The 21068-nt window shown below is 49.9% G+C and overlaps 2 protein-coding genes across 3 annotated transcripts; one reads left to right on the top strand and one right to left on the bottom strand.

The window, feature by feature from the left end:
* The first annotated feature begins 2360 nt into the window (after positions 1-2360).
* Positions 2361-3882, top strand: LOC125511357 (butanoate--CoA ligase AAE1). The gene has a single exon (XM_048676703.2). The coding sequence runs from the start codon at positions 2431-2433 to the stop codon at positions 3865-3867; it is 1437 nt and encodes a 478-aa protein (XP_048532660.2). The 5' UTR covers positions 2361-2430; the 3' UTR covers positions 3868-3882.
* A 117-nt stretch (positions 3883-3999) lies between these two features.
* Positions 4000-10197, bottom strand: LOC125511344 (boron transporter 4). 2 transcript variants are annotated; one of them, XM_048676690.2, is made up of 13 exons: positions 9959-10197; positions 8905-9011; positions 8606-8688; positions 7466-7658; positions 7255-7393; positions 6989-7163; positions 6706-6872; positions 6398-6571; positions 5712-5807; positions 5511-5627; positions 5052-5374; positions 4663-4933; positions 4000-4540 (listed from the first exon to the last, which is right to left on the bottom strand). In XM_048676690.2, exons 2-13 carry the CDS (start codon positions 9006-9008, stop codon positions 4379-4381), a joined length of 2004 nt encoding a protein of 667 aa, XP_048532647.1. In that variant the 5' UTR covers positions 9009-9011; positions 9959-10197; the 3' UTR covers positions 4000-4378. The 2 variants fall into 2 exon arrangements, with proteins under 2 accessions (XP_048532647.1, XP_048532648.2); XM_048676691.2 differs by lacking the exons at positions 8606-8688; positions 8905-9011; positions 9959-10197 and having other exon boundaries at positions 4001-4540; positions 7255-7398; positions 7466-7595.
* Positions 10198-21068: the final 10871 nt, after the last annotated feature.

Here is a 21068-nt window from a genome sequence, read left to right as displayed (position 1 = left end):
TGTACGGGGAGGCCCGGCGGCGCACGTGGAGGGAGGTGCAGCAGCGCTGCGTCCGCGTGGCCGCCGCCCTCGCCACACGGTTCGGCGTCGCCCGCGGTGACGTGGTGAGTATGGAACTGCCGTCTGTTGGTGTTAATCTTGTTGTTTAGGAGTTTATTATGTTTTATTTCTGTTTGAGTTTGTTGAGTCTGAGTCTAGTATAGCGATGCATGCCATCATGGTGAAGTGGACTGATGGATTAGCAGAGGTGAGACCTGATCGTCAGTCAAGTGAACCAGGAGTTGTGAGTACATGCAAGTACTAGTTAGATTTAGTCAAGAACTAGCTTAGTGGTCGTTCTGTTAGTGTGAAGCTGCATGCACCCGTGTAGTGTGGAGTCCCAGTAGCCAAGTCGTGATCAGATGGACGTGGAGCTAGAGAAGCGGATCGCGGTGCCGTTGTGGACTAGCTCCTTCGTGGCAGTGACTCAACGTGTGTGCGTGTGGGTAGTGGTGAGTAGAAATCGGAGCAAGCCGGTGTGTGGCTTGGTCGGTACGTTTGCTCCCCTTTAAAAGGAGTTGTAATCAGTTTGTTTGATTAAGCAAAAAAAGAACAAGAGAAAAGCGGCAGAAGTGCGTTGCCACCAAAAGCTCTGTGTGTTCTTGTGTGCTGTGTGTGTGCCTGCCTGAGTTCATCTCCTATCCTGGGTAGAGATTACATTTGGTATTCAGAGCCATGGTGACTGAAGGTTCACGCACTCCGTCGCCGGGTCGCCGCCATGTCTCGGCCTCGTCGGTGGTGCGCCGAGGCCGGAGCCCGACACGGCGTGGCTGCCGCGAGGTGGTGGTGCAGCAGGAGGTCGTCCACCAGGCCAGCAGCACCGTCGTCTACCCGCCGCTGGCGGCGACGAACTACTTCGAGTGGTCGCTGATCATGAAGGTGAACATGGAGGCCCAACGCGTGTGGGACGCCATCGAGGGAGGCGGGACATTCAGCCAGGACAGGGCGGCGCTTGCGGCAATTCTGCGAGCCGTGCCGGAGGAGATGCACTCCACGCTTGCCGTGAAGGCGACGGCAAAGGAGGCATGGGATGCCATCAAGATCATGCGGGTCGGCGATGCCCGCGTCCATGAGGCCAAGGCGCAGACTCTTCTCAAGGAGTTTGATGTCGTCCGCATGAGGAGCGGGGAGACCCTCGATGAGCTCGCCATGCGCATGAACGGGATCGCCAACAAGCTGCGCACGCTCGGTGAGAACCTCGACGAGGTGAAGGTCGTGAAGAAGCTTCTCCGCATCATGCCGTCCAAGTATACCCAGGTAGCCATTGCCATTGAACAGCTTCTTGATCTTAAAACCATGTCCATGGAAGAGCTTGTGGGAAGGCTCAAAACGGCGGAGAACCGGAGCGACTTAGACGAGGGCGCCAGCAACTACGACCAGGGTGGTGGGAGTCGCCTGCTCCTCACGAAGGAGGAGTGGCTTGCTCGCCACCGCAGCGGCACCGGCAAGAAGAAGGGCAACTTCGACATACGCAAGGTGCGTTGCTACAACTGTCAAGAGTACGGGCATTACTCCAAGGACTGCACCGAGCCAAGGAAGCAGCGGGCGCTTCTTGCTGCCGCGACAGCCGACGACGAGCCGGGGCTGCTGTGATGCTACGGCATGGGAGTTCCCGATAAAAGACAACAAGATTAAGGGGGTGATTGTTGGTGTTAATCTTGTTGTTTAGGAGTTTATTATGTTTTATTTCTGTTTGAGTTTGTTGAGTCTGAGTCTAGTATAGCGATGCATGCCATCATGGTGAAGTGGACTGATGGATTAACAGAGGTGAGACCTGATCGTGAGTCAAGTGAACCAGGAGTTGTGAGTACATGCAAGTACTAGTTAGATTTAGTCAAGAACTAGCTTAGTGGTCGTTCTGTTAGTGTGAAGCTGCATGCACCCGTGTAGTGTGGAGTCCCAGTAGCCAAGTCGTGATCAGATGGACGTGGAGCTAGAGAAGCGGATCGCGGTGCCGTTGTGGACTAGCTCCTTCGTGGCAGTGACTCAACGTGTGTGCGTGTGGGTAGTGGTGAGTAGAAATCGGAGCAAGCCGGTGTGTGGCTTGGTCGGTACGTTTGCTCCCCTTTAAAAGGAGTTGTAATCAGTTTGTTTGATTAAGCAAAAAAAAAGAACAAGAGAAAAGCCGCAGAAGTGCGTTGCCACCAAAAGCTCTGTGTGTTCTTGTGTGCTGTGTGTGTGCCTGCCTGAGTTCATCTCCTATCCTGGATAGAGATTACACCGTCACGCTCCCATCCGCCGTTGTCGCTCTCTGCCTTTTGCTTGCTCTCTGCACGTCCGGCCCGGGATCTATCTGAGAGTGAAAAATAGTCAGAGTGATAGTAAGAACTTCTCTGTTTTTTCACTATCCGGAGTGTGCAGGTGGCTGTGCTCAGCCCGAACGTGCCGACGATGTACGAGCTGCACTTCGCCGTGCCCATGGCCGGCGCCGTCCTCTGCACGTTCAACACGCGCCACGACGCGCCCATGGTGTCCGCCCTGCTCAAGCACTCCGGCGCCAAGGTGTTCCTCGTCGAGTCCAGCCTCCTCGACGTCGGGAGAGCCGCCCTCAAGCGCCTCGCCGACTCAGAGCCCGGCGCCGCCAGCATTCCGGTCCTCGTAACCATCTCGGACGACGCCGGCCAAGACTCCGGCCGGGCGGCGGACTACGACTACGAGGGTCTCATAAAGAGCGCTCCGTCTGAGTTTGACATCCGGTGGCCCGCGGACGAGCTGGACCCGATCACGCTCAACTACACGTCCGGCACGACGTCGCGGCCCAAGGGCGTGGTGTACAACCACCGCGGCGCCTACCTCAACACCATCGGCACCGTCCTCGCCTACGACATCACCCCGATGCCGACCTACCTGTGGACGGTGCCCATGTTCCACTGCAACGGCTGGCACCTGCCGTGGGGCGTGGCCATGCAGGGCGGCACCAACGTCTGCCTCCGCCACTTCACCGCCGCCCTCATCTTCTACAGCATCGCGCGCCACGGGGTGACGCACATGGGCGGCGCGCCCACGGTGCTCAACATGATCGTCAACGCGCCGGCCGCGGACCGGAGGCCGCTGCCGGGCACGGTGCGCGTCATGACGGGCGGCGCGCCGCCGCCGCCCCGCGTGCTTGCCGGGATGGAGGAGCTCGGCTTCGCGGTGTACCACATCTACGGCCTCACGGAGACGTACGGCCCGGCCACCGTGTGCACGTGGATGCCGGAGTGGGACGCGCTGCCGGCGGAGGAGCGCGCGCGGCTCAAGGCGCGGCAGGGGTTCCAGCACGTCGCGATGGAGGAGGTCGACGTCAAGGACCCGACGACCATGGAGAGCGTGCCGCGCGACGGCGAGGCGGTGGGCGAGGTGATGTTCCGCGGCAACACCGTCATGAGTGGATACTACAAGGACATCACCGCCACCAAGGAGTCCATGGGCGGCGGGTGGCTGCACACCGGCGACCTCGCCGTGCGGCACCCGGACGGGTACATCCAGCTCAAGGACCGGGCCAAGGACATCATCATATCAGGCGGCGAGAACATCAGCTCCATCGAGGTGGAGTCGGTGATCTTCAGCCACCCGGCGGTGCTGGAGGCGGCGGTCGTGGCGAGGCCCGACGACCACTGGGGGGAGACGCCATGCGCGTTCGTCAAGCTGAAGGACGGTGCTATTGCCACGGAGGCAGAGATCATCGGTTTCTGCCGGGAGAGGCTGCCGCACTACATGGCGCCGAAGACGGTGGTGTTCGAGGACTTGCCCAAGACCTCGACGGGGAAGACGCAGAAGTTTGTCCTCCGGGAGAAGGCCCGGGCCATGGGCAGCCTGACCAAGACCGGAAACAGCAGCAAATTGTGACATTTGTAGTGTTGAAAATGATGTGACATGTCGATTAAAATCGAAGCCATTCGGTTGTTAATTAGCACCTCATTTCAAACTGAAACTTTTTACACTCAAACAGAGCAAGCTAAGCACACACAGGCAACAACAGGCACCAAAATTACAGCCAGAACACACGGCATCCATAGAATCTCAAGCAATATGTGCAAACTCGTACGCTCAAACAGAGCAAGCTAACTCACTAAGCACACACAGGCAACAACAGGTCACAGAGCAACAGTTTTGCGGCAATACCTAACGAGCTAATCTTTCAACTCCTCACCATAGCTATCCAGTAATTTCTTCAATCTGCTGCTCTCACTGCTAAATTGCCTGACTTATGGGAAAAGCCATGCTACAGTACCATATGCATATCAGCGAACAATAATAGTGCATTCGGCAAAGAGCTGCTGCCTGAGGATTTCCCTCCCCATTTCTGATAGAATCATCGGCGAAATCCTCCGTCGGTCCTCGGGCCATCGTTCTATCTTCAGACGCTTGGCTGAACGGCGTTTGAATGGGCCTGAAGGTGCCTTTCTTCACGATGGCACACGACCCTGTGCTTCAGCTCTCCGCGGTTTGTTGTGAGCTCATCCAATATTTCAGCGTCGATCCTGCTGTCGCAGCTTCCTGAAAACGAGCCATCTTCCTCCTGTATGAGGAACCAAAAGTTTCAGATTAACAAATAAAGGAAGATGGACACCTTGGGGCATTTCAGAGAATGAAACAAAACTTAAAAGCTATCGGAGAAATGCAAGCTGAACTTATATATACCAGTAGTGTGTGTTCATGTTGGACCCCTTCAAGTTCTTCGTACTCCGCCGCGTCCAGTTCCCGCAAGTCATTGGGCTCAAAGAACTTGGGGAGTAGGTACTGCCTAATGAGAATCATGAGGAAGAAAGGCAGCGGGAAGAGAATTCCGGCTATTGGTATCCATGTCGTGCCGAAGCATAGCAAGAAATACACAATCTGGAAGATCGTGAAGACATATATCGTTCTCCGAGACACCGACTCCACGAATGATGCATGGGGACCTTCCAAGACCCTGCAATGGTTACAATACCGCGGGTTAGTGTGATATGTTGCATACCGAGAGGAAGCACTCATAAAGTTCATTTGTTCAGATGCATGAGATGAGCAGATAGATTCAGATTAGACATTACTTGTAGCGTCGGCTTGCTCCAATGCACAAAAATTGTATCCTTTCCCAAAACTGGTTCCCGGGTAGACTATCAATGGCCATGTAGGCAAAGTAACCCCAGAGGACCGAAGTCGGTATCATCTTGATAACCGGCATAGCTGCAACACAGCCACCAACCAGTAGGGATTGCAGCAGGTTGCTTAGTCTCTGCTCGTTAACACGAACGGGCAAATGTGCTTCGATATGTTTTCTAGGATCAAATTCTCGAGCCAATTTTCCATCCTCGTCGCCCTCACGCAGCACAGCATCCTTCAAGCTCTTCAAGTCGTTGTCAACAGAATCAGCCTGCATGACAGATATTTTTAGCCGAGAAGTCACTCTGGCAACTGTTGCAATATTGTTCGCTACAAAAAGACTTATTTGTTGTGTATGACATGAAGGGGAAATAAGATAGTAAGATGACTAAGATTGAGAAACTCACATCCTGTTTATTATCCATTTCAATGAACACTTCATGCATCTTGCCATAGATTTCCAAACTGCTTGCATGGTTCGACATGCCCTCTTTGGCAGTTTGAAGCATCTTTTTGCGCATTAACTAAATTGACAGAAAAAAGAGAAGTGGGATGAGCAAAACTGGCTACTGTAGCAAATGATGCAAATCAGTCTGAGTCTCACTCACCTGCCCCTTGAGGACAGCAAGGCTTCTTGTATGCATGGGGGACTGAGGGAGTACTCCATTTGCTGGAGGAATGCCAATCAAACCGCATAGTAGGACCTGCACCATTCACATATATACTATGAGAAAAGGAAACATGACCTGGTGAATCAGAATTTGGAATTAAAACGTAGTCCGGTCTGAAGATCATTTCAGAGGTGTCACATAGGTCCTCAAACTATGAAAATTGTCATTCAATTCCTCGAACCACAATGTGTGTCATCCAGGTCCCCGAACTATTTCAGAGGTGTCACATATGCATACACTTATTGCACTTCGAGGACCTTCGAGGACCTGTATGACACTTTTTTCATAGTCCGAGCAACTCTGAAATAGTTTGAGGACCTAGGATGCACTTCACTCTTGACCCCTGTTCAAGAATTCATCCGATTAACCAGTTAACTTGCCGATTAATCCCTACTCATAGGGTCATCGAGTAGCCGATAAATTGATAAATCGTCCGATTAATTGATTAAATGGCCGATTAACTTGCCGATTAGCCTATTAATCCCCTACTCGCCAGCCAACCGAGCAGTTACTAGTTAACGATTTCCTCAACAATGCTCTTGACTATTAGAGGTTCTTAACAAAACCGTGAAAAGGCTCACAAAAGAAGAGTTTGCAAATAGAATGAGTTAGACACCACATACCATGAATCCAAGTACCAAAATGTCGTAATGGTAGGCAGAAGGTTTTTTCAAATTGAACTCCTGTTGCTGAGCCAACTGTGAAGCTACACTATGATCAAAGAAGTAAAGTCCAGCAACCATCAAAGCAGGCACGATGGCTGCAAATATATATACTGGAGGGACAGAAAATAAATCCTGAAAGTAAACACCAAAAAGAAACATTCATGAGACCCATGGCACTCAATATTTATAAGCTTTACTAAGTTTGAACTATGGAGACCATGAAAAACATCTATACATGTAGAACCACAAGCAATTTGACTTGATACCTTTGCTACAGTCCAATGCCCCAGTGAACTTGACTCCCAGGGAAGTGGACTGAAGAGCCTCCTAGGCACTCCTGAAGGGACACCGCTCGGTAGTGCGTGCGAAAATGCTGTCCACACGATCACCATAAGCGGGACACCATAATCGGCGATGAAGCTCCTAATCCATCCTGCAAGCGGCAACTTAAAGGCAAGATGATCAGTGAACATGGCAGAGAGTTTGATAGGTTTGAGCTTAACTAATAGATAGACACAACAAGATAAATGGCGTAAACGTGTGACCAACCTATGCCATACAGCCATGACCTTGCCCGCCTAGTCTTGAGTGCACTGTATAGCAGGCCAATTGAGAAGATGACACCAAGTAGGCCATTGACATATATCCACTGGAACTGGTAAGTAGCCGAACTGCGGTCAGAGATCTCAGCATCTTTCGGCATACTGAACTCACTCACGATTCCCTGCAATACATAGATAGTCCCCGTATTAAGTATTCTCCGCACGGTGAAAATAATAATAACTAGGATTAATTTACTAGACATGATGGCATACCTTGATAGCTTCTTGCAGAAAGAGAACGGTGATCAACATCCCGAAAAGTTCTCCTGCAACCCTCGTGAATCTGCTTATAACATTGGAAGCATTGAACATTGCCAAGAGAAACAGCATGATGGCAGTCCAAATGCAGACCCTGCACTTCAAGAGAGAGCATGCATGTCACATGATGGAGGTGGAATCTGTTTTAGTACCTACTACTACGTACCATCCAGCCCAAGCCAAATATAGCCGTTCTCCCAGCCCTGGCTGCTTCTTGGCAAAGTTGTAGAGATACGTGTACATGATAATAGTAGGCTCTGCGACTCCAACGATCATCATGGGTTGCCCACCAAGAATCGCATGTATTATCCCACATATCGCCGTAGATGCCAAAGTTTCAACTGTGCTGAGAATACCATCTGAAACAGATCACATCTTTAGTGCTACAGATTGCGTGAAAATTTTAAACTTCCCCATGTGTAGTAGAGTGTGGAAATTAAGAGGGCAAGAATTTACTTGTTAAGCAATTTTACAATGGTTCTTCTTACCTCTAGAGGGGTCAGAGTTGTAATGAGTCCTGGCCTTTGATTATTGATGCTTTTTATTGCAAAAAGATTATACTGGATCCTCCAATTAATGCATTGTGGCATAAAAAGGGAACTACTAATGCACATTATTGTCTTTCCTAAGCAAATCAGACACTTTATTCACCAAATCAAGGTGATTAAATTACTATATTTATTTGCGAAAACGGAATTAAATTAGTGAACTCCATGTATATGGAGATGAAACATTCTAAGAAAATTTTACATCTTGTGGTACAAAGATCTAACATATCTGAAAAGATTCTAACGTTTAGAAAAACAAACTAAATATGGATGGATGGCTCAAAGAAATTGTGTGTGCCTTAAAAAATCCAAACAAAACAAATCAAATTTAATTTTGTATGCGGAACAAAACCGTTGTCAATGGATTCTCAATTTTTTGTTTTGAATAAACTGATATCTGACTAAAAACAAATGCATAATTTAAATTGTATGCAAAAGTTCCATTCATATGTCAAATTTGTAGTTTATCAAACTTGCAAACATGTTGATGCATATACAAGTTAAAGTATGTATACTATTTTCTGAATTTTATTTATTTATTTATTTTCATGTGATAGTCGATATGGCAAGAGTTATAGCAATATAGTATTTTCATATTATTAATCCCTGTCTTTCTCCTTTTCTAAAAAATCCCTGTCCTTCCAAAATCCAAAATTTATTGCCTATTTAGTGATCTTACCTCTTAGAAGGTAAGAGAATCATATGGCCTTGGATCAAGAATATAGACGGCTAAAATTGTTTGGGACTATTTATCTTACTTGTTTCGTTGCTGAGCTGCTCTCCGAATGCGATGACAGGGAGTGCGGAGGCGAAGAATATATACATGGTAGGGGCCAATATCCTGGCAAACGAACATTAGAAGTGAAGAAACATAAGCAAATCTCTTTGTAAACATGTAAAAAATTGATCTTGTTGGGCTTGTTTATATTATATACTCCCCTTGATTTGTTTTTATAAGACGTTTTGGACAGCTAGCTTTGAACTGTTTTAGGCACTGTCTAAATTGTCTAAAACGCCTGTAAACAGAGGAAGTACAAAATACAAGCAGAAAACTGACCCGAAGCCAGCTCGAAGGCCTGCAAGCCAGTCGTCCTTGTACCAAGGCGCTCTCCCTTTGACATCCGCGACCACTCCCTTGACGGGGCTCCGCAGTAGATCCATGAGCTGATGAGAGAAACAACCTCAACTCTTATATAAAAATAGGCATCAGATCAGAGGAGGGGAACAAATAGAACCTGGCGGTAGGTGCACCCATTTCTTTAAAAAAAATAGAGTAACCACAAAAATAGTCGAGAAATCATGAATTTGACAACAAACTTGCTCAAGCGTTACACTCGCGTAAAAATGTTTTGCGAAGAAATGACTTTCGTGGTATTGTTGGCAAAAAAAACAAAACCAACACTATATTATAGTTATACTATTGGTTGTATATTGTCCTGGAAAATTTGTTTTTTTCTGCTCAGATTTTTTATGGGAGTTTTTCGTTGTCGAAACTTTTGTACAAGTACGCCAGTAGGAAGTTCGTTTGAAAAAAGTTTCAAAGTTTTAACCTTTTCCTGAATTACTAATTTTTTCCCAGAAACTTTTCTTTAATCAGGTTCATTGAGAACCAGGGTATTTTCCTGGGATGGGATGGCTTAAACTCGAAGAGAAAATTCTGTTTGCTTTTGCTTAGACCAGAAAGAAGTTGATAGTAGCCGTAGTGCTAGCTACCAATAGAAACGACGCACGGGGTAAACTAATGTGCTCTACACACACGACTTGACGAGGAAGAACCGAAGAAGAGCTCATCACCTCAACTTGTTGTTACGAAAGACGTCAGGTCTAGTTACTGGAGTATATACAAGAATTTTGCTACAGAAACTCGAGAGGAAATCAGCCCAGTCGTGGACGTGGAGAGTGAATCACACAAGGCGAGCACGAAGCTGCAAAATTGTGAAATGAAAGAGAAACCGCCGGAAAAGCCAGCTCGTCACATGACCGGCTACTGCATCCATCCGTCCATCCAGACGGCGCGGAGGAAGGACTGCCGATCTTGGCTGCCCACAGACCTAGTACAGTACTAGATAGAAACCAAACCGAGCGGCGGACGGACGGGAGATTCTACGTACCGGTAATCCGAACGCGCGGCGGTGGCGGGGCTAGCTAGGATGAAGGGAGGAAGCGGCGCGGCGGTAGAAACAGCTGGTGTAGTGTGGTTGTGGTGCACAAAGGCGGCGGCGGCGGCGTGGTATCTCGGCCCCGGGCCAAGCGGTGGGCGGCTACTTATACGCGGGCGGGGCGAGACTTCCCTTGTGCGTGTCACTCACTGACGAGTGGGGAGGAAGGAAGGAAGTGGGAGGCGCCGACCCTCGGATCACGGCGGCTGCGGCGGTTCGCCCATGCAGATGTCTGCCCCGTGCCGTGCCGCGATCGGAATGCACGGCACTTGCATGTACTACGGCGGGCTCGGAGCCAGAGATAGTTGGTGGTATTGTACGTACGAGGTTGAACTTGGATCCCTGCCACTCCACTCCACCAAGTCCATCGGTCGGTCTTTCTCCCGAAAAAATAAAGTCCATCGGTCGGTACCACGTGACATACATACATGGTAAGCAATCCAAACAATTTAAAACAAAATTTATCGGTTGGTCATGCTGTTTTCAATTTCTCAGTTATACGTATGTACTATCTACTACAACGAGTTTAGAGCATCTCTAGCAGACCCCGTATAATTCCGAGCCGTATAAGGCATTTACAGTTCGACGAAGATATGTTTTGCGGATCGAAATCATACGCGGTAGAGTAGACCCCGTATATGAAAATGTATAATTTTTTAAAAAAACTTTCTCGGAAGAAATTGCAACCACACTAGTTCATCACATACTACATGATCATACACTAATTCATCACATACTACATGATCATACGTACTACATTCTACTACTACTACTAGAGGGGGGTGGGGGATCTCGCGGCGGCGAGGCTGAGGTCGATGTATCAAAATGGACGAGCTCGCGGCCAAGGATGGCGCGGTGGAGGAGCTCAGTCCTCCTTGTCGGAGCTGTCGACATCGATCAACTTCTGCCTCTGCTCCTCGCGAATGCGCCGCAACTCGTCGTCCTTGTCCTTCGCGGCAAGGTTGTTCGCGACCGCCTGCTTGAGGATGAGGTCTTCGAGCTCCTCGTCGTGGCGCTGACGCTCCGCCTCCTCGCGCAAACTCCGTTTGGCAATGGCGGCCACGACCACGTCGACATCGGCCACGAAATCTTCGGGCCCGACGACGTCTCGGCGCTCGATCTCCTCGGGCTCCTGCTTGACGGCGACGAGCTCGATCTTCTCTGGCTCCTCCGACCACTCCCTCTTCACGGGGAGAAGCGTCGCGCCGGAAGGGCCCCTCCTCTGTCTCGCGACGGAGGAGCATTGATGGCGGCTCGAGGCCCATGTTCGTCCACTTCCGTGCCGTGCGGACACAACGCTCGCGCTCGGGGTCGCCGCTGCCGCTGGAGTTCCACATACAGCCCCACATGACGTTTGGAGGCGGAAGAGGGCTCACCGGCGGCGAGAAAATGCGGGGGAGAGAGCCCGTATCTGTCCCACAAAACCCTAGATATACGGCAGCATTCATGGACTTCCGTGGTAGAATCTACCGTTCAGGTGTATTGCATTTTCATGAGCGTGATTTGTCAAAAAGTTTATTACTCTTTTCTGCCGATCATCCTCAACCTCAAGCACAAAACCACCTGTCGGAAAAAAAGAATCTCAGTCAACACTTAGCATGTGCTGTAGCCTTTAAGTATCCAAAGTTCTCGAACTTAGATGATGCCCTTAAATGGTCACATGACTCATTGAAACCAACTTTCTCCTTCCTACATTTTATCTCTACAGCAGTTATCCTGTATAATGATTTCTTTTTAGTCGCTACTCTCCTAACCGACGAGTCGGAGAGGATACGAATGTAAGATCTATGACCAGGCAGCTGCATCGAGTTTCTCTTCTTCCACTATCGGATCGGGTGTTTTCTCCGTTCGGTCGGCTTGGCCAGCCCGGAAGTAATACGAAGAGCTTCGGGGAGGGGGGGGCGGTTTGCGGGCTGCAATAAAAAAATTACGGGTCTGACAAGTATACATGCTTTGTTCTGAACAAAAAATTGAGCCGAGCCCATATACTCGCCGGAAATTTGTGGGTTCGCGAGATATACGGGGTCTGCTAGAGTTGCTCTTAGCCTGGCGCCGGTAAAGGAGGGGCGATAAAGGCGGCGCGCCTTCGGCTCGCTCTAGTGTTTGTAGTCGTCGCTAGGTAGTCAATTGATCTGGATGTAATTTTTATTATTTCTAGTGTTTTTTTTACTACCATGACAGTTCATGAATAGATTAGAAGTTTTCTCGCAGAAAAAAGAACTAGTGGGTGCAATTAGTAAATTTCGTACGAGTACACCGCACAGCAGGAGAGGTGTTCACCTATAGAAATCAGTTTTCTGCGTTTACACACCCTAATTAATAAATTTCGAGATGTTAACTTAAACAAGACAAAAAACGCTGCATGATCTAAGCAATGACGACATTTTAAGGATTCGCTAGCCGGGTCTGTTCACGTGAACAAAATGTGACCCATCACCATCAACGGTCGCCCGTGCTTTACACAAAATGTCATGGGGCCGTATGCGTGCTAGTACAAATTGGAGCACAGGTCTCTCTCAAAATAAAATAAAAATATAGAGTGCCAATAACCACAAGACAGATAAGTTTCGGTCGACCTAGGCTAGGACTAGGAGCAACGCTACACGCGCCACGCATGCATACATTTTTCTTTTCTGCCCGCGATTCACTACATTTACATGCATGCAGTTTTCTACAGCACCAAGAATACACAGGAACCTTCTCGCAAAAAAAGAGAGAAAAAAAAAATACCCAGGAACCCTAAAAAAACGGTCCAGAAACGTATACAATTCTCACGAGAAACATATACGTATAATTTTCTGTTCTGTTCCCATCCACCAAAAAGACAGCCATCACGTTTTGTACGTACTCGGGCGGCCACCGCAGAAAAGTCACAAATCTCCATGGAAACCAGCGCTCAGGTATGCATGCGTCGTCGTACCGTATCTAGCGGACGGAAGCAGGAGGAGCGCCCCGACGGCGGATGAAACAAACGGATAGATACATAGGGACCGTGTGGAAAATAGCTAGAGCAACTCTAGCAGATCCCGCATCCGGCGCGAACTCGTATAATTCCGGCGATTATACAGGCTCGATACATTTTTCTGACCAGACTAGAGCCCGCATCGATGTCCGGCCCGTAAATTTTTTGCCGCAGCCCGCAAACGCAACCCCCGAGCCACTATAACTGCGGGTTTGCGGGGCAGATGCGGGTCGAAACCCTATCCTCCCGCCGCCGCGTTCCCCTTCAATTCCCCCGACGCCGCTCGATTTCTCGCCACCGGCGAGCCTTGAACCACCATGGCCGACTCGGGGGATGAGGCGGAGTGCCGCCGCCACACCAGATCTGACGCCGTGCGCAAGCGGGGGGCGCGTCGGTGGCTCAACCAGGGTGCCCGGCCGCCGCCGGCATTTGACCGGCGCGAGCTCGACGAGTTCGAGCTCGAGCGCGCCCGTCACCGCCGCGCCTCCTCCGGCAACTGGTCCGCGGGGAGCTCATCCGGCCACGGGTCCGCGTGGTGCTCATCCGCGGGCGCATCGAGCTTGCGGCTCGTTCCGGTGAAGAGGGAGCCGGAGGAGGCCGTGCCCGATGCGCCGCCGCGCCGAGGCGTCATCGGACCTGAGGACTACCTCCCACCGGGGCAAGAGGAGCTCCTCGAGCGCGTCGTCCTCGAGCGGTCGGCGAGAGATCAGGAAGAGATGGAAGAGCGCATCCGGCGCGAGCTCGAGTACGAGCGGCTCTTCCTCGAGACGGGCCTCACGGCATCGCAGGCGCACGCATCGAAGGAGGCCGACCTGCGCGTGATGAAGGAGGAGCAGGCGAAGCTCTTCGTCGACCTCGACTCCGACTCCGACTCCGATTGATCGCGCCGGTGGGCAGATACCGCAGGAGCTCCGGTGAGCTCAATTTTGTTGCAGTGGTGCGGTAGCGTAGGCCCTATCTACCATATCTAACCTTTATGTATGTATGTGGCTTGTATGAACTTATATGCGAAGAAGAACCATCTATGCGAGCGAGCTCCGGCGAGCTGTTGCTTAAATTTCTCGCGTGAAACAACTTTTTTTTTAAAATTTAGGGGTTTGTTTGCGATTTCTAGTCTGCCGCCGCAAATTTCGGCCTGCATAACCGCCCTCGTGCGACCTGCAAACACATTTTGCAGGTCGGCAAAATGTGAGGTCTGCTAGAGTTGCTCTTAGATTTAGGTCTGAACCTGAGCCTCTTTAGAGCTCAGAGCTTCTCGGCTGTTCGATTGGAATCATCTCACGACATAGACCGTCGGATCTCGATCCAAATCGCTGTGAGTCATTGAATATTTACCCCATCAATTTCAGTCGTCGGATAAATTCCGAATGCATAAAAATGTAAGAACATCTACAACCGGACCCATCATATCCATCTCAAACGCCCGGACAGGCCGTTCGGTCACTATCACGAAAACGCGACCCAACTAGACCCCTCATATCCTTCTCAAACGCCCGGAGCACCCCCTCATATCCATCTCAAATATAAGGACGATATGAGGGCTCGCGGACGCGCCCGGGCATGCCCGGTGAATCCGCCACGTATGACGCGACCCCATCCCATATCACTTTTTCTTTTTCTTTATTCATTCTTTTCTTTCTCGCTCTTCTTGCCCACCAATCACGTGCAAGTGACCGGACATATGAAAAAAAAAAGTGTGGCTGTGCGAACGAAAAAGTAAGGGTTCAAAACAGACACGCTCGGTCACTGACCGGGCGCGTCCGAGAGCGTTTGAGGGGTTGAATTAGAGGTACGTGGCTAAAGATGCTCTAATATCCTTGCAACAAACGGGGCATTTTTGTCATTTCATATATGGGTTATAAAATAGCAACAGCATCGTGTTGAGTGAAAACCTAGTTAGTTATTCCATGGAGAAGATCTGGCCGTTGGAGACGTTGGAAGGCTCGGTGTGATGTGATCGATCGTTTGTTGGTGACTCTAGTTTAACCGCTGGTTTCCATTAATTAATTGAGCAATTTTTTTCTTCTTAATTAATTAATAAGGCAAAACTTTTACCTCCGTTTAAAAAAAAATGTAACCGCTGGGGCATGCAGTGTGTATTGTTTTTCGACAAAGGCTGAGGCATGTATGGCATGTGCAGAGGCCAACTACTGATGTGCAGCCTGGTGGCCGGCAACCTGCGAGGGCATGCAGGCTGGCTGGTGTCCATTAGTTGAGGAGTAGTCAATTTGAGGACCTTTGGGAGGCATCGTGCCCATGCATACGGACGAGCACGGGAGCGGTCAGTGTGGACGGCAGCGACTAGCTCGAATCGGCCGGTCCCTGCCTGTTGCTGCTAGGATAGCTAGGAATCCAAGTATGGAGTACCACAGAGTCGTGGAGAGTGCCTTGTGCGTAGTCAGTAGTCACGTCGCCCCTCCTCGATGTCTCGACGATATGTACTCCACTCAGAGCAAGCATCTCCATGGCGGTCCGCTCACTATTGTCGTCGACCATTTTTCACACAAATAGTACTCCCTCCATAAAGAAATATATGAGCATTTACATCAAACATTATCGCAAGGCAACGATTGGAGAATGCACGTCTCGATTTTGGGGCCGGACACCCGGGCTTTTCTTCTGCGGCCGAAAGGAGCGCACGGTCCTCCGCTGCAGTAGGCACGGTTCCGTGGAAGCCCTTGGCCCTTCGTCTCCGCCACAGAGGTCGTTTTCTGTCCCTTAATTTCCTCGAGTCCGAGGGAGGAGACGAAGAAAATGGGCTTCTCTCGGGACGGGAGGAATCGCATCGCAGGCACCGAGCGAGCGGGATGTTTTTGGAGAGTTCTCGGGGGAGGTCGTGCTCGGGCCGGGCGGTCTCTTCTCCGGGGTGACCGCGCCACGCCATTGCCCGTCCGTGCCTACTACCTACCTAGTACCTACACCTACCTAGGAATGGGATGGATGCAGATCGCAGAGTCATGGACTTGTGTGACAGCGCGGTCGTCTGGCGCCGGAAGCAGCCAGGCTACCCTTTGCTCGGTCTCCAAAAATTCCAAAAGACGCCGTGAAAGTGAAACAAAATCGGATCGTTGTAGAGTACAACCTCTACTTTTACTACTAGCCAATATTTCTTCTCGCCGCATCCTCCATAAAATAAAATGAAAATATTTCTTCTCGCCGCTGAATGGACCTATACATCGAGTGAGTCACTGTCAATGTGTGAAGCCTGCACGCACGGCATCCTGTATGCACAGTTTGTCACATCGTCCATCTTTCCACGACCGAACAGCTTCCAAGTTTCGACATCGTCCTTGCACGGCCGAATGGGTGAAAAATGCACCTCTGTAGTCCGGTCCTGGTCAAGCCGATCGTGCACGGGAACGGGCCTAGATATCCACTAGTGTAGTGTGGATACGTAGTACTACTGTTAAGTCTTCCGATCACACACGTTAGCGAGAAAAAAATGTGTGTAATGACATCATCATAAAGTTCAAAATAAAAACCGTGTGCATCAGCCCGAATCGTACGTGATCAAGGACTCATCGCACACGCTTGGCTAAGACCAGCCGCTGCGATACCGCGGGCACGTGTGATGTGAGAACATCACACATAGTAGTTAGATTGAGCGAATTGTGTGGGCTCGTGTACATAATTGTTAGAAAATCAATCATGTGTGATGTTGTTCGCAGGGTTACTAGGAAATGAACACGTGGGACCGTTATCACACGCGGGTGAATAAGAGTATCTCTAGCACATCTCGTATAATGCCAACCCGTAAAATACGTTTACAATTCGTTGAAAAACGGATTTGCGGGCCGACATGGACTGCGACTGAGCAGACATGCGAAAGTCCGCGTTGGTCCGCAAACCAAGAACCCCCGATAAGCGAATTTGACAGCGATTCCGGCAATTGAGTTCAAATTCAAACAATAAAACACAGTTTTCGCGCAAATAAAAGCATAGTTTTGTACGACAAACGCAAAAAGACTTCATGCAAAGGCGATGACCACGTCCATCATCATCTTGGTCGCTTTTCATCCGTCGTCATGATCTTCAATCCGCACCACCTACATCGATGCCATCGCCGGCACTTGTTCCAACTCCGGCACCGAAAGCATCGCCAGGTGCACTGAATGCATCAGCGGCATTGGATCTAAATCCCTATGAGAAAACATCGCCGGCACCGAAACATGCACCGCCCGCCTTGTGCAATATCATGCCATTCTTTGGTGATGTCGTCCATGTCACCGCGGTTCAATGTCATGATCCTATTCTCTTCGGCAAGAAGCTTGGACATGGCTTTGTTCTCAGCGACACGTGCTCTTCTCTCCTCAATGGCCGCCTTGCGCAACCCCTCGTCCTTGAGCAATTACCACTTCTCTTGCTTCTCTTGTGCCTTCTTCTCGGCGAACTCTTCCTGAAGGAAATATGCCCTAGAGGCAATAATAAAGTTATTATTTATTTTCTTATATCATGATAAAAGTTTATTATTCATGCTAGAATTGTATTAACCGGAAACATAATACATGTGTGAATACATAGACAAACAGAGTGTCACTAGTATGCCTCTACTTGACTAGCTCGTTAATCAAAGATGGTTATGTTTCCTAACCATTGACAAAGAGTTGTTATTTGATTAACGGGATCACATCATTAGTTGAATGATCTGATTGACATGACCCATTCCATTAGCTTAGCACCCGATCGTTTAGTATGTTGCTATTGCTTTCTTCATGACTTATACATGTTCCTATGACTATGAGATTATGTAACTCCCGTGTGCCGGAGGAACACTTTGTGTGCTACCAAACGTCACAACGTAACTGGGTGATTATAAAGGTACTCTACAGGTGTCTCCAAAGGTACATGTTGGGTTGACGTATTTCGAGATTAGGATTTGTCACTCCGATCGTCGGAGAGGTATCTCTGGGCCCTCTCGGTAATGCACATCACTTAAGCCTTGCAAGCAATGCAACTAAAGAGTTAGTTACGAGATGATGTATTACGGAACGAGTAAAGAGACTTGCCGGTAACGAGATTGAACTAGGTATTGGATACCGACGATCGAATCTCGGGCAAGTAACGTACCGATGACAAAGGGAACAACGTATGTTGTTATGCAGTCTGACCGATAAAGATCTTCGTAGAATATGTAGGAGCCAATATGGGCATCCAGGTCCCGCTATTGGTTATTGACCGGGGACATGTCTCGGTCATGTCTACATTGTTCTCGAACCCGTAGGGTCCGCACGCTTAAGGTTTCGATGACAGTTATATTATGAGTTTATACGTTTTGATGTACCGAAGGTTGTTCGGAGTCCCGGATGTGATCACGGACATGACGAGGAGTCTCGAAATGGTCGAGACATAAAGATTGATATATTGGACGGCTATATTCGGACACCGGAAGTGTTCCGGATGATTTCGGAGAAAACCGGAGAGCCGGAGGGTTACCGAAATCCCCCCGGGAGAAGTAATGGGCCATATGGGCCTTAGTGGAGAGAGAGAGAGGGGCAGCCAAAGGTGGGCCGCGCCTCTTCCCCCCTGGTCCGAATTGGACTAGGAGAGGGGGGGCGGCGCCCCCCTTTCCTTCTCCTTCCCCACTTCTTTCCCCCTCCTAGTAGGAGTCCTACTCCTACTAGGAGGAGGACTCCTCCTTGGCGCGCCATAGGGGCCGGCCGGCCTCCTCCTCTCTTGAACCTTTATATACGAAGGCAGGGGCACCCCAGAGACACACAAGTTGATCCTCATGATCATATTCTTAGCCGTGTGCGGCGCCCCCTGCCACCATAGTCCTCGATAATATTGTAGCGGTGCTTAGGCGAAGCCCTGCGATAGTAGTACATCAAGATCGTCACCACGCCGTCGTGCTGACGGAACTCTTCCCCGACACTTTGCTGGATCGGAGTCCGGGGATCGTCATCGAGCTGAACGTGTGCTAGAACTCGGAGGTGCCGTAGTTTCGGTGCTTGATCGGTTGGGCCGTGAAGACATACGACTACATCAACCGCGTTGTGCTAACGCTTCCGCTGTCGATCTACAAGGGTACGTAGATCACACTCTCCCCTCTTGTTGCTATGCATCACCATGATCTTGCGTGTGCGTAGGAAATTTTTTGAAATTACTACGTTCCCCAACAGTGGCATCAGAGCCTAGGTTTTATGTGTTGATGTTATATGCACGAGTAGAACACAAGTGAGTTGTGGGCGATATAAGTCATAGTGCTTACCAGCATGTCATACTTTGGTTCGGCGGTATTGTTGGACGAAGCGGCCCGGACCGACATTACGCGTACGCTTACGCGAGACCGGTTCTCCCGACGTGCCTTGCACATAGGTGGCTTGCGTGTGACAGTTTCTCCAACTTTAGTTGAACCGAGTGTGACTACGCCCGGTCGTTGTGAAGGTTAAAACAACACCAACTTGACAAACTATCGTTGTGGTTTTGATGCGTAGGTAAGATTGGTTCTTGCTTAAGCCCACAGCAGCCATGTAAAACTTGCAATAACAAAGTAGAGGACGTCTAACTTGTTTTTGCAGAGCATGTTGTGATGTGATATGGTCAAGACATGATGCTGATTTTATTGTATGAGATGATCATGTTTTGTAACCGAGTTATCGGCAACTGGCAGGAGCCATATGGTTGTCGCTTTATTGTATGCAATGCAATCGCGCAGTAATGCTTTACTTTATCAATAAACGGTAGCGATAGTCATGGAAGCATAAGATTGGCGAGACGACAACGATGCTACGATGGAGATCAAGGTGTCGCGCCGGTGACGATGGTGATCATGACGGTGTTGGGGAACGTAGCAGAAATTCAAAATTTCCTACGTGTCACCAAGATCTATCTATGGAGAGACTAGCAACGAGGGGAAGGAGAGTGCATCTACATACCCTTGTAGATCGCTAAGCGGAAGCGTTCAAGTGAACGGGGTTGATGGAGTCGTACTCGTCGTGATTCAAATCATCGATGACCAAGTGCCGAACGCACGGCACCTCCGCGTTCAACACACGTACAGCCCGGTGACGTCTCCCACGCCTTGATCCAGCAAGGAGAGAGGGAGAGGTTGAGGAAGACTCCATCCAACAGCAGCACAACGGCATGGTGGTGGTGGAGGAGCGTGGCAATCCTGCAGGGCTTCGCCAAGCACCACGGGAGAGGAGAAGGACTTGGGAGAGAGGGAGGGCTGCACCAAAGGCAAAGGTGTGTCTCAAGAGGCCCTCCTACCCTCACTATATATAGGGATCACAAAGGGGGGGTGCGCCAGCCCTAGGAGATACAATCTCCTAGGGGGCGGCGGCCAGGGGAGGAGTCCTTCCCCCCCAAGGCACCTAAGAGGTGCCTTCCCCTTCTGGGACTCTTCCTTTAGGGTTTCCCCAGGCGCATGGGCCTCTTGGGGCTGGTGACCTTGGCCCATGTAGGCCAAGGCGCACCCCCTACAGCCCATGTGGCCCCCGGGGCAGGTGGCCCCACCCGGTGGGCCCCCGGGACCCTTCCGGTGGTCCCGGTACAATACCGATGACCCCGAAACTTGTCCCGATGGCCGAAACAGGACTTCCTATATATAAATCTTTACCTCCGAACCATTCCGGAACTCCTCGTGACGTCCGGGATCTCATCCGGGACTCCGAACAACATTCGGTAACCACATACAAGCTTCCTTTATAACCCTAGCGTCATCGAACCTTAAGTATGTAGACCCTACGGGTTCAGGAGACATGCAGACATGACCGAGACGTTCTCCGGTCAATAACCAACAGCGGGATATGGATACCCATGTTGGCTCCCACATGTTCCACGATGATCTCATCGGATGAACCACGATGTCAAGGACTCAATCAATCCCGTATACAATTCCCTTTGTCTAGCGGTATTGTACTTGCCCGAGATTCGATCGTCGGTATCCCTATACCTTGTTCAATCTCGTTACCGGCAAGTCTCTTTACTCGTTCCGTAACACATCATCCCGTGATCAACTCCTTGGTCACATTGCGCATATGATGATGTCCTACCGAGTGGGCCCAGAGATACCTCTCCGTTTACATGGAGTGACAAATCCCAGTCTCGATTCGTGCCAACCCAACAGACACTTTCGGAGATACTTGTAATGTACCTTTA

The sequence above is a fragment of the Triticum urartu genome, chromosome 5A (assembly GCF_056163025.1).
Source record: "Triticum urartu cultivar PI428250 chromosome 5A, HENAU_Tu73, whole genome shotgun sequence".
Lineage (NCBI taxonomy): Eukaryota > Viridiplantae > Streptophyta > Magnoliopsida > Poales > Poaceae > Triticum > Triticum urartu.
Note: the sequence above shows the minus strand (reverse complement) of the source record. Positions and strands in the feature narration are given on the sequence as shown.

Excerpts from the sequence above, each read along its gene's own strand:
- LOC125511344 (XM_048676690.2), bottom strand. The coding sequence starts at position 9,008 with ATGGATCTACTGCGGAGCCCCGTCAAGGGAGTGGTCGCGGATGTCAAA. Across the intron at positions 5,808-6,397 it reads TTTTGGTACTTGGATTCATG|GTCCTACTATGCGGTTTGAT; the intron begins GTATGTGGTGTC and ends TGAATGGTGCAG. Across the intron at positions 5,628-5,711 it reads TTGCTGTCCTCAAGGGGCAG|TTAATGCGCAAAAAGATGCT; the intron begins GTGAGTGAGACT and ends CTGTCAATTTAG.
- LOC125511357 (XM_048676703.2), top strand. The coding sequence starts at position 2,431 with ATGTACGAGCTGCACTTCGCCGTGCCCATGGCCGGCGCCGTCCTCTGC.